The 14314-nt window shown below is 45.2% G+C and overlaps 1 protein-coding gene across 1 annotated transcript; it reads right to left on the reverse strand.

Moving 5' to 3' along the window:
* Nucleotides 1-31: 31 nt before the first annotated feature.
* Nucleotides 32-6786, reverse strand: LOC134178686 (regulator of microtubule dynamics protein 1-like). The gene is made up of 8 exons (XM_062645569.1): nt 6685-6786; nt 5343-5620; nt 4660-4749; nt 4524-4579; nt 4201-4288; nt 555-585; nt 349-482; nt 32-263 (listed from the first exon to the last, which is right to left on the reverse strand). Exons 2-8 carry the CDS (start codon nt 5607-5609, stop codon nt 225-227), a joined length of 705 nt encoding a protein of 234 aa, XP_062501553.1. The 5' UTR covers nt 5610-5620; nt 6685-6786; the 3' UTR covers nt 32-224.
* Between the last annotated feature and the right edge of the window lie 7528 nt (nt 6787-14314).

Raw genomic sequence — 14314 nt, forward strand, 5'->3', positions numbered from 1 at the left:
GCGTGCGCGCATGCGTCTCATCAGACAAAAATTGACCGAATCACCTAGAACATGTACACTGGATTAGCACTAGCAACCAGCAACTTCACAATCATAGTTGAATCAGTACAGTCTCACATGCACCACGAAACAGTCAATTGCATGAAATAGCTCTACAAGAACACAAGCCACTCTATTCTACACCACAGCAGACACTATTTCAAGTCCTTTCAGCAAATCTGCTCTTACAGAGAACGAAGGAGCTTCTTTGCTTCATCTTGAGACTGGTTACAAAATGTACAATAAACAAACAAACAACAAATAAATAAACAAACAAATAGTCTGTTATTTCAAATTGCAGCCAAAAACCTTCTGGTCATCAGGATGTCGGACAGGACATTCCAGTGCCTTCTTGAGCCACTCTCTTGCCTCATCTTTGTGGCCCAACTTCATGTGAGTTTTACCGAGCATCATCCGGTTGTCACAATAGAAACCGGGCTTTTCTACATATCGGACAAAACGTCACACAAACACAACAAAAGAGCAATACATCAATATACACATGTGTGTCTTACTCTCTTCGCCAGACTTGAAACTCTCCAAAGCCTAGAAACAAACCAATATATATATATATATATATATATATATATATATATTATACACACATATATATTTGTATATAATACAGATAACACAGATAACACATATCCGCCCTAAGGACGGAAGCACAAAGAGTCTAAGTCATAATAATTAGGTAGATAGTCACTAATCAGTCTTGAATTATACTGCCATAAACGAACAGATAACTGTTCGTGAAATTTCCTGGAAGCTTGGCCCAGAGACAAGCCAGATGATAGAAGAGACTTCTTGACAATTGATCTCAACACCTCCAGACTATGTGCAGCCCACACTCCGTATGATTCCACCACAAGAGGGTAAAACAAACAGCCATAACTGGAAACGTTAGCAAGATGGCGTTCATCTTTGTCCACTTCCCCAGACTCAGCAGCAGCACCAGCTTTTATGGCAGCATTAATAAGGTGAGAGGGAGTGAACGAATTCCTCACGGAAATGTCGAAATAAGCAGCCTTGCCTAGGGAAAAGTCGGGATGAAAAACGTCACCTGGTCTTGTCATAGAATGAGACGAACAGCGTTGTTCTCGACGTACATTGGAGTTGTCTAAGAGCAACCAGTGGAAGATGACGTCACATAAGGCATCATGTCGCTTAATCCGAAGAGGACCACAGCCAAGAGCATGGTCACCAAAAATCTCCAATTCATGACTGCACACACAACGGACTGAGTGTGGGGTGCTGGAAAAACCGGAATTCCCAAACGCAAACGCAAAGAAGTCACAAATTCACACGGAGACATGGCCAGGCCTAGACTTGAGTTGAGGATTGCCCTCAACCAAGCCCCCGCATGAAACGTGCCTGTTCTCGCAGACTAACAAAGCTGACTTTAATGCTGGATCTCAAAGCATCATCCAGAGCCTTCTGGAAGGAATGTTGTCTCAAAGCATCATCCAGAGCCTTCTGGAAGGAATGTTGTGTAGAAGAAACAGAGGACGAGACAGAACTAGTAGGTGGTAAAAGACTTGCAAGATGTTGCCGGCATTGCACTTCACCAGGGAAAAAGGAAGAATGCTGAGTCCAATCATTTTCTTCTGTACCGGCATGAACGCTGAGTCATTAAGAAGACGGAGAGACAACTGCCGAGAAGAGTTGCAGCTGCCAACGAAAGCTGCAAATGAAGATCTAGAGGCCTCACGAAGACCTAGACCACCCAAACGAACTGGAAGAGTTGCCTGTTTCCATGCCAGGTCAGAGACCGAGGAAGAGGATAAAGCCTCTAAACTGTGATGAAGACCACTGTCAAACTGCATCAATACATCATTGATCTTCAAGCCAGGAACCGTTCTAATGATGTGATTCAGCTTGCAAAGGCTCAAACAGCTGTGGAGAAGATGAAGCTTCACCTGAGGATCCTCTAAAGCTGTCAAACGGTCCTGCCAATCCAAAATCTTGTCCACTCGTTGGGAAACAAATTCAGTAACATATGAGAAAGATCCATATACAGGACAACCAAGGAAGTCAACACCACCATGAACCTGAACACTGCGCTGAATTTCAGTAGCAAATTTGGGGAAATTCTGATCTCCAGAGGGCCAAAAGACCTCACATTTGTTCAAATTGATATGAAGACCAAAGGAGGGACCCTTTGATAACAAGACATCCAAGAGACAAGCAACTGAAGCCCGCTGGCCAAGGAAAGAGCCATCGTCCAAATACCATAACTTCAGCTTCAAATCTGGCAATGGACCCAGGTCATCCAAAAACTCCACAAGAACGAGGGAGAATAGTAGGGGACCAAGGGGATCCCCTTGTTGCACTCCTGCAGATGACTTGATCCAAGAATTCCCAAAATGCAACATGCCTTCACAATGGTAACACCACGAGGACCACCCAAACAAGGCTGGGAATTCTTTACGTAGGCGACTCAAAAAAGAAGCTCGAGAGCATTCGTTAAAGGCATTTGTCATATCAATTTTCAGACAACACAAGTTGGGATCAGATCCAGATCGAGCAATACAAGCTGATAGTGTCTGCACAGCAGCGTCTAAACCTCCTGGGACACCGACACCAACCTGGCCATAAGACAAAAAGGTGTCAGGTTTAAGTCGTCTTTCACAGCAGAACAGCACAGACGGCTGACAAGTTGACGTAGGACCTCACCGACAGCTATAGGGCAGACACCACCATGCTTCTTCAATAGAGCAGTGAGACGTGCTCCACATAACCAAGGGGCTATCCTAGGGTCAGCACGACCAGACAAAAGAAAATTTACGAAACAGGTCAAGTTCTCCAAACACTGCTTGGCTGAAGAAGTTGTAGTACCAAGAATAGCATCAAACACATGCTGAGACTTCAGTTGAGAAGCACCAGGGCTGGATGCTCGAGGAAATACTTGAAGTGAAGCCAGAACTGAATCCATACTGACAGATAGTGAAGGAGGGATATCACCAGAAACAGTTGGCAAGACATGCTCAGGGTGGCGTTGATGATTTCTTCAAGAACCTTGCTGTCATGAGGGCTGGCTGTACCCAGAGAGCCAAGGCACCGCATGGCATCTCTGTAACGACCTTCTCTGGCATAAGCAAGCGCCCGTTTTCGATTAATCTGATCTACAGGCGAAGACTTGCAATTAGAAGACTGTTTACAATCAGCATCCAGTCTAGCCTCAAACCAAAGAGACTGAATATCACCAGAAGTCCACCGTTCTAGACGGGGATAATAACAAGGATTTGACAACAACACGTTTCTTCCGTCCGCGTCTTGGTGGGCATCTCAAAACAGCTTTAGGGAACATGTGAAGACGAGCATAGCCCCATAAACCATGGTATGTGGCATTCCTGAATTCTGTGGCAAGAACTTCCGCAAGAACAGGACGAACAGAGCGTGGAATATGACAAGTAGTCTTGACTTGTAACAGAGAAACCTCTTGCATCAAAGACTCAAACAAGACAGCCTCCAGGTAAACGGGACACGTGAGGCTGCATGCTGCCTTGATTGCTTCAAGAACTGGGTCTTCAAAATGGCTCATCTGATCAGTGAAAGGACAAGATGAAGAACCCGAGGAAGCACCAGGCGCTGATTCACCAGTTACAGAATGACGTGAAGTAACCTCTGTAAGCGCGCTAGCCATATATATATATATATATATATATATATATATATATATATATATATATATCGACTAATAATAGAGCTTCCAGTACTTTGTAGGTTTTGGCCCTATTTGTAAACAATGTTGTCGGCCTCATTGCCTTGGTTGTCACAGACAGACAGACAAACAGACAGACAGTAGTCGCAGGTAGAACCAAGCACTGTTGGCTTGGGTAGTATTTAGTTGCTTGCTTAGATGGTGTATAATAGTTCAATGTTTACACATCTAAGTATTGACAGACAAACAGACAGACAGACAGACAGAGACAGACAGACAGACAGACAGAGACAGACAGACAAACAGAATGTGTGTTGAGAGACAGACAGACACACAGACACACAGACAGACAGACAAAACGTGTTTCAATAAAATCAAATAGACAGACAGACAGACAGATAGAGAGACAGACAGACAAATAGACAGATGCATAAACATTTAATGTTTACAAACAAAGAGCTAAAAACTCGAGGCCATGCAATGTTGCACTACTCTACCTCTTCGAATGTTGACTTAGGTGGAGCGCCGAATAGTGTGCTGGCAAGCTTGCGCTCGATCCACGACAAATCGGTGACTCCAAAGCACCTGCAACATTGCAGACCATGTACAACAACAGCAGGCACACAACAATGCAACCAAATTGAATAACCAAATCAACGTAGATGCAGCAGAACCGATGTAGTAAACAAAATGTAATTCAAATGTAACTGTGTGTGTGTGCGCGCGTGTGCGTGCGTGTATACGCAAGCTGAACATGTAAAGAGCAATCAAATCATCCATACAAGACAGGTCTGTATTTACCACTTCAATTGCAACCTACCACATCCCAAGGAGGTAATGAGACATCGCATCCTCTGGATTCAATTCGACTGCTTTCTGTGAACAATGTTGTTTACATATCGAGCAAAGCAGAACGAGCTCAACAAAGCTATCGGATGCCATCAATATCGACTTACTTGGAAATGTTCTTTGATTGTAGGCAAATTGTTTATCATGGCTTTCGATCCTTCAAATTCCCCAATTTCCGACAAAGCAACAGCATACATCTATAATATATAAATATGAATGTGTGTGTACTTGATGTGTGTGTGTGTGTGTGTGTGTGTGTGTGTGTGTGTGTGTGTGTGTGTGTGTGTGTGTGTGTGTGTGTACCGCAAGGATGAGCAGAAACGTCGCCGCGAAGCAAGGCAAACAACATCAGAGTTTGCTTTACACTGCAGCTTTGATGGTTGTGGATTTTCTGCTGTAAATCATGCCGGCCTTGTAACCACCAGAGACAGAAACATCCCTGACTAGTCAATGTCAGTACTGTCACCAAACATTCTGCCAACAAGCCCTCCACAACCACGAGCGTTTCTGCTGTCAGAGAACATCCACTCCTCCAATATAGTCTATGGTGACCTTGGCCTGCATCGTTTCTCATTGGAATGAACGCAGCGTGAAGTGAAGTGTGTGTGTGTGTGTGCGTGCATGCGTGTGTGTGTGCGTGCATGCGTGTGTGTGTGCATGCGTGTGTGCATGCGTGTGTGTGTGTGTGTGTGTGTGTGTGTGTGTGTGTGTGTGTGTGTGTGTGTGAAGCTAGCTGTTTGTCTGTTGCTCTCGGTATGTACATATACAAATAACGTTCAGTACATTGTACCTGATGGCAGTTAGAGTTTTCCGGTCCCAATTCCAAAGCCTTCTTGGCACACTCAAAGCTTTCATAAGCCATCTTTTTCTTGGCATCCTTTTTCACATCAGGAAATCCTAGCACATTTTCGATTGCTCTACAAACCCTCCACAAAACGTCAGGATTTGAGCTGTCGAGATGAGCTGCAAGAAATTCACGTTGCTTATGCCACTCAGCAGCCTCCTCTAACTCATCAGCCTTCCGGATAATTTCCTCATCACCACCACCATCTGCCATTCTTTTTGTCTCTAAACAAGCCATGTAACTTACAGCGTTACCGTGTGACTACTAATTACAACAACTATAATTATAGTATCCAAGTTATAATGAAGAAGAACTAAAGTGTTAGACGTTTCAGCTGCCAGCTTCTAGGCTAGGGAACACATACTCTGCTAATTAACATAAAGAGCATGAGAAGGGGGCTGGACACATTGACTGGCACGTGGAATGTCTGGTTCATAATAGTTGTTTTACTGCGGTAATACTGTAACCTTAGCGCATGCGCATCTTGAGTTAATTAGTTACATTATCATACTTCCATTTTATCAACCCCTCAGCCGCCCCCCTTCCCCGTACCGCTTCCGGTACCCCAAAGGCCATAGGAGACTATCTGGGATGGTATGCTGCATTGCAAACAACAACGCAGCCAAATGACGTTGTGCACGATTAGAAATAACGTCACATGTTTTCTACGTCATAGCAGAATCTTATGACGTCGATTAATAAATAAGTTTCTTGGTCACGTGTTACGCACGCCCCTCTATCAACTTTTACAGTTCTGTCGCTATAGTCGAAAGAGCTAACTCTACCAACTATGCTGCTCGTTGGAAGAGCACGCCCCTCTTTCAATCTCTACAGTACCAGCTCCTGCGCTGGTAGAGGTGGTAGAAGAGGGGTGTTCTTCCATACTTTCTGGAAGAGGCTGGAAAAGCCCAATCGAACGCGCCCCTAGCGTTTTCCCCTCGGGTAATCATTCTGGGCTAGACCAAAGCCGTATACTTTCTTTGGCTTCTCTGTCACCGTACATCCGCCAGTAAATGTCAAGAAACATTGTCAGGAGTCACGCGATCGCGACCACCGGATGTCAGCAGTTACAAGTCACTGCTTCTAGAGAAGCTAAAGCGTACATATACACTACAGAGACACTATCGAAGGTGTCAAGAACCTCCAATATCCATCCTCGCTGCAACTAGCGGCGCCTAGACCGCGTCAAACGTTGACAGACAGTCTCCAGCTGGGAACACTCTCTACAGAGTTAGCTAGTGGAAAGTCGTTTCTACGCATGTTACACACATTCAGAAACACCGGTTACCTTCTTTCTGTCACCGACACACGTGCTTGGCTTGCAGCTACAGTAGTTCCTCTAGTTGATAGGTACCGAACACGGATACAAATCGACCGAAGTTGCTTTTCTTGTATGCGCATGCGTAATTTCCACCCATGCACATACCAGAGGTTCCAGGGTGCGCCTACAGTACATCAGTAAACCTCTTTTCTGGTTGTGCGTCACTTGAACGTCATGGCCGCGTTTTTACTCAGTCCTTCTTCGCGCACGTGTTTTAGCAGATGAGTCTCTAGATAACTAGCTACAAGTGTCAGTGACGGATCTACTACAACAAAATAGCTATAGCAAGATCAGAGAATGTGTTCTCAGCTGTAACTGCGTCTGTAAAGTAGAACCCACTGGGCTATCAATAGGACACTACAATAAGTGGTGGACTGCTTCGCGAGAAGCTCACTCTAAACGGGCTGAATTGACTTCCGGTCTGTCTGTGGTATGTCGCTATGTTTGTTTGTACCTACCTATGTTTGTTTGTAAGCGTGTGTCACGCTCGGGGAGTTTGTCGAGCCAATCAGCAATCGTTTTGGGACGCGAAACGTAGGTGACGTAATACTAGCTTGTCAACATGAATCACTCTCGGGAATTTGTTGAGCCAATCAGCAGTTTTTTTATGGAGACCAACAATGGGTGACGTAACAATCCCGCGCATTATGACAGAAAAGCCGAGATGTCGTAAACCTCCATTTTACGGTCAAACTGTCGTCAAACCGAGAAGCGCAAAGTAAAGTTCAGTTAATAGTCGTACGCATTTGTTACTTTCTACAAAAGAATCGCAAAACAAACGAATTTATCGTTCTTCAAGAAGCCAAGCGAAGGTCCCATGGGACCATGCAACTAGCTAAGCACCGTCGCATGCGCACCACCAGCATGTCATCCGTGATCTTCAAGAGAGCAATATGTTCTGAGTAGGACTGATGATGAACGAACGACGTCGTCTTGCAAGAAAGATTCATAGGAAACGTTGACGCTGCTTTCTTCTGGATCCGGTCGCTATAGATGTACATGATATCGCTTCACAGTATTTTCTCTGCAGCTAGGAGACGTACACCAATCTCTAGCTACAAAGAATTAGCGGAACGAAAGATGGCGACGGTTCAATAAAAGTATGCTAATGATCTGATGGTCCATCTCAATAGTTAATTAATTAGTAACTTCCAGTTATGCAAGAGTGCTATAAATGCAGAATTGAGACATAACGTGCATAACAAGCTCGCTCCGTGCAAGAGTTGCGTAGCTGTGTGAGTTCGAAGTAGTGTGGAACATTGATGGTATTTAGTTAATTATCTTTAATCACATTGATAAACCCATGTGTTTTCAAAGAACTACCGTTTACATTCTAGCAACAATTAAGCTAATAATTAATTAATAATAATGATAATAAATTAACAAAATTTAATAAATATACATTGATATTTACATTGATATTTACTACACAGTTGGTTGCTCCAATGCCTTCAGCTGCATAAGATCAGTCCAGTCTTGTGCGGGTTCCTGTCACGTGTGATGAAGAGTTGGAGGACATCGATGGTGCTTTCTTGCGGCAATAGTACGATCAAGACAAGGCTTATGCAAATCAGGAGGGGTATTTTCCAAGGTAACTCACTTTCTCCACTTCTCTTCTGTATGGCTCTCAATCCTCTGAGCAAGGAGCTGAACAGGACCGGTTACGGCTACCGGATGACCACTGGGCATGGTGAGACTGCCAAACGTCAGCTTATCAGTCATCTACTTTACATGGATGATCTGAAGCTGTATGGCAGAAACTCTGATCAATTGGACGAGTTGTTGCACACGGTTCGTACCTTCTCTGATGACATCCAGATGAAGTTTGGTCTGGACAAATGTGCTGTTGCACACTTTGTCAACGGCAGGCTATCTGGACACAACTCTGGATTGACGGTAGGAAAAACGGACACCATCAACTGTCTGGAACCGGGTCAAGTCTACAAGTACTTGGGTGTAGATGAGAGTAATGGTATTCAGCACAGCATGATGCGGGAGAGACTCCGTCGTGAGTACTTGTGCAGAGTGAAGGTGGTTCTCCGGACTGAGTTGTATGGTCGGAACAAGATTCTAGCCATCAATGGGTTTGCACTACCGGTTCTCACTTACGGTTTTGGCGTCATTCATTGGGGGTGCACAGACCTGCAGCAGCTTGATCGACGGGCCAGAAAGCTCCTCTCTATGCACGGTGTCCACCATCCTGTTGCAGACGTTGACCGACTGTACGCTCCTTGCAGTGATGGGGGTAGGAGGTTACAACAGATTGAGTCGACATATCAATCTTGTATTGTGAGGCTGAACTGTTACCTTGCTGACAGTTCTGATCCTTTCATGCAGATGATACGGGAGTGTGACTCTGGAAAATCTTCACACTCGATCAAGCGCATGGCTTGTCGGTTTACTGCACAGCTGCAGAGGAGTCTTGCTTCGGACGACAAGTCGCAGAACTTACACAGGAATGCATCCATCTCGGTTGAAGGTGGCTTCGAGCAAGCGCCTGAAACAGATGCGAGACATTACCGTACGTGTTGCAGTTCTCTTCGTGTGCGGTTCTGGAGCGGGAAGCCTATGCACGGGCAGTATCGTCGTCTCACTGAGCAACCGCCTGTGGACATGAAAGAGACCTACGGATGGCTAAAGGCAGCGAATCTTGCTGCTGCAACTGAAGGACTGGTTGTTGCTGCTCAAGACCAAGCTCTTCGGACTCGGTACTATGAGTGCAAGATTCTACATCGTGATGTCAGTCCTACTTGTCGCATGTGCAGTGTAGGCCTGGAAACAGTCGACCACATTGTGGCAGGCTGTAGTGCTTTGGCACCGACGGACTACACTGATCGACACAATCAGGTGGCCTCCATCATTCACTGGGATGTTTGTCGCCATTTGGGGGTTCCATTAGAGAGCAGATGGTACCGGCATCATCCTGCTAGGCTTGTGGAGACGGATACATTACTATGATGTGGGATACCACCATCCCCACTGCCAAGAAGATCAAAGCCGATCGTCCAGACATCTGTCTCGGAAATAGGAAGACAAACACTTGTCTTCTTATTGATATCAGCTGTCCTGCTGATGGCAACATTGGCAAGAAACATGCTGAGAAGTTGGCGAAGTACAGCGACTTGCAAGTGGAGATAAGTCGCATGTGGCATTGTCGAACACTGATGGTTCCGGTGGTCTTGGGAGCTTTGGGTACAGTGCAAGCAGGTATTGCACGGTGGCTGGACATTATTCCAGGTCATCACAACCTGCAGCACTTACAGAAAACAGTACTTCTGGGATCTACTCGGATCCTTCGTAAAGTCATGTCTTCTTTCTAGACAGCCGTGATTGTCTAAGTACTTCTGAAGCAGGGTTTGCTTCCGGTACTTGTAATAGACTTTACAAACCAGACTGATCTGGTTGAGCACGACAATACATTGATATTTACGATAAATACACACACAGACGGACACACACAGACCAACAGACAGACAGACACACACACACGCACACACACACACACACACACACACACACACACACACACACACACACACACACACACACAGACACACAGACACAGACACAGACACAGACACACACAGACACACACACACACACACACACACACACACACACACACACACACACACACACACAGACACAGACACACACACACACACACACACACACACACACACACACACACACACACACACACACACACACACACACACACACACACACACAGACGCACGGACGCACACAACGTCACTTCTGTCACTTGTGCTGAATTCGAAGTGTAGTGGGGCACATTGATGATATTCATTTAATTATTTTTAATCACATCTACGCATCCCTGTGATTTCAAAGAATTTTACATTCTAGTAACAAGGTAATGAATAAATAATGATAATGACAATAAACAGACAAAAATTAATAAAATTTTCATTAATATTCACAATAAATACTCTCGTGTCACACACACACACACACACACACACACACACACACACACACACACACACACACACACACACACACACACTCATACACAGACGCACAGACGCACACACTCACACACACACACACACACACACACACACACACACACACACACACACTCATACACAGACGCACAGACGCACACACACACACACACACACACACACACACACACACACACACACACACACACACACACACACACACACACTCATACACAGACGCACAGACGCACACACTCACACACAGACACACACACACACACACACACACACACACACACTCATACACAGACGCACAGACACACACACACACACACACACACACACACACACACACACACACACACACACACACACACACACACACACACACACAGACGCACAGACGCGCACACACACACACACACACACACACACACACACACACACACACACACACACACACACACACACACACTCATACACAGACGCACAGACGCACACACTCACACACACACACACACACACACACACACACACACACACACTCATACACAGACGCACAGACGCACACACACACACACACACACACACACACACACACACACACACACACACACACACACACACACACACACACACACACACACACACACACACACACACACACACACACACACACACTCATACACAGACGCACAGACGCGCGCACACACACACACACACACACACACACACACACACACACACACACACACACACACACACACACACACACACACACACACACAAACACACGCTAGTAGCTCTGAAGCGACGGTGTAAACACAGCTTCATCTACTAGTTAAGCTACGAGCGTAAGAGAAGAACACCACAATGAGTGGTGGACTGCTTCGCGAGAAGCTCACTCTAAACAGGCTGAATTGACTTCCGGTCTGTCTGTCGGTATGTTTGTATCTACTGTACCTACCTACCTACCTACCTACTGTATGTTTGTTTGTTTGTAAGCGTGTGTCACGCTCGAGGAGTTTGTCGAGCCAATTAGCAATCGTTTTGGGACACGAAACGTAGGTGACGTAATACTAGCTTGTCAGCGTGAATCACTCTCGAGAATTTGTTGAGCCAATCAGCAGTCTTTTGGGAGACCAACAAAGGGTGACGTAACAATCCCGCGCATTATGACAAAAAGCCGAGATGTCGCAACCTCCATTTTACGGTCAAACTGTCGTCAAATCGAGAAGCGCAAAGTAAAGTTCAGGTAATAATCGTACGCATTTGTTACTTTGTACAAAAGAATCGCAAAACAAACGAATTTATCGTTCTTCAAGAAGCCAAACTAAGGTCCCATGGGACCATGCATGTGTACCGTTGCGCACGATCAACATGTCATCCGCGATCTTCAAGAGAGCAATATGTTTTAGTTGTAAGTAGTAATGATGATGAACAATCGACGTCGTCTTGCAAGAAAGATTCGTAGGAAACGCTAGCGCTGCTATCTTCTGATCCGATCACTACATGTTGCTTCACAGTATTTCTAGGAGACGTACGAGATCAATCTTTATCTAGCTATAGCTACGACCAATTATCATCAGAACGAAAGCATGGTAATCTCTTCCATCTCAGTAGTTGGCTGCAAGTGATGCAAGATCGAGCGCTACAGAATCGAGAAATAACGTGGATAACAAGCCCGCTCCGTGCAAGAATATATTTATAAGTGTAAATAGGACTGATGATGAACGATCGACGTCGTCTTGCAAGAAAGATTCGTAGGAAACGTTGCGCTGCGTGGTTCCTTCTGGATCCCGGTCGCTATAACATACATGTCGCGCTTCACAGTATTTCCTGTGCACGTACATCGATCTCTATCTACGACGAATTAATTTTAACGGAACGAAAGATGATAGCAACGGCTCAACGAAAGCATGATAATCGTGTTCACCTCGAGTGATGCAAGAAAGAACGCTACATGCAGAATTGAGAAATAACGTAGATAACAAGCTCGAGAGACGTAGCTGTCACGCATGTGCAGGTACTGAATTTTAAGTGTAGTGTGGGACATTGATGATATTTAGTTGATTATCTTTACTCACATCAACGCATCCCTGGGTTTTCAAAGAATTATACAACCTAATGATTAATTAATGATAATGACAATAAATAGACAAAAAAATTAATAAAATTTACAATATTCACAATAAACACACACACACACACACACACACACACACACACACACACACACACACACACACACACAGACACACAGACACACACACACACACACACACACACACACACACACACACACACACACACACACACACGCACACACGGACACACGGACACACACGCGCGCGCGCGCGCGCGCTCGTAGCTGTGAAGCGACGGTGTAAACACAGCTTCATTTACTAGTAATTAATTAATTTACTAATTTTACGGTATCCGTCAGAGCCGTTTAGATGTACGGCTCTGGTATCCGTAGGCGCCTTGCGTTGGTGAGTAGACGTCCAACAGAGTTTCTGACCGTCTAGTGAAACGCCACATCCTAGCTATATTGTTGAAACCCTGCAGCTGTCATGGAAGTAAACATGCAAACTTCCTAGTAATTTATATAATTAGATTACGTATCTAGGTAGTCGTCGATTCGCGATCGTGATCAAAACAATTATTGAAATGTACAGTAGAGGTATGCACTCAGTTTCGTTGTTAGTCTCGCGTAGCCAGACCCCTTTCCGCCGCGTCATCCTTCGGGGTCTGGTGAACAGCCTTTGATGTCGCTGTGTGCCGCGTGGCCAGAAAGCGGCTATCTATAGACCGGATTTGGTTTCTTAAATGCTTCATTAGCTAAAGACCAGACTGGTATGCAAGCAGTGCAATCCTATATCTCATTAGCTTCTCTTGTTTCGTAGAGAACAACTCGACTATAGCTCGAGTCGTTGCTGTTTGTGAAATGTGCATGTCTACAGCAGCAATTATGAGGCCGCGGGAACGTTGACGTCGGCAGGCTCGACATCGTACGTCTAGCGCTGTGCGCCTGTGTCACAACGGCGACTGAATGCGAACGCACTGAATGGATGCGAAAGTACTCGATGCTGTTGGCTGTTTCGCGCGGAAGGATGACGCGGCGGGGGGTCTGGCTACGCGAGACTATTCCGTTGTAACGACAGTGCTATGGTATTTAGTGACATAGAAGTTGATATCGGCAAACACTGACTATCAACAGTGTTGATACAGCACAGTGTAGTGTAGTAAAGAATATTGATCATGTTGTCTACGGGACGTGTGAGTGTACCTATAGGGTGACATTCAGCTCCTGAAGGTGTTTCTTGGTTGTCAAGTACACACAATAAGTAACTACAATACACAAGAATGGGGCGACGGAACTTTGTGAAGCTTTTTCTTCACCGTTTGGTCCTTTGCACGAATCGTTCCTACACTGATCTGTAGTCGGATACGAAAACGATCTTTGTCTTCTAATGAAACGTGGTAGTGGGAAGGAGAAATTTGAGGTTCGTGTACACACACACACACACACACACACACACACACACACACACACACACACACACACACACACGGATATATTTAGGTATATACCGAGAGCTCGATATAGCGCTATAGGACCACGC

Source organism: Corticium candelabrum, chromosome 4 (assembly GCF_963422355.1).
Source record: "Corticium candelabrum chromosome 4, ooCorCand1.1, whole genome shotgun sequence".
Taxonomy (NCBI): Eukaryota; Metazoa; Porifera; class Homoscleromorpha; order Homosclerophorida; family Plakinidae; genus Corticium; species Corticium candelabrum.

Coding starts and splice junctions, on each gene's coding strand:
- LOC134178686 (XM_062645569.1), bottom strand. CDS start 5,609: ATGGCAGATGGTGGTGGTGATGAGGAAATTATCCGGAAGGCTGATGAG. Junction 4,580..4,659: donor CAATCAAAGAACATTTCCAA/GTAAGTCGATAT, acceptor CATTGTTCACAG/AAAGCAGTCGAATTGAATCC. Junction 586..4,200: donor CTAAGTCAACATTCGAAGAG/GTAGAGTAGTGC, acceptor GTTTGTTTCTAG/GCTTTGGAGAGTTTCAAGTC.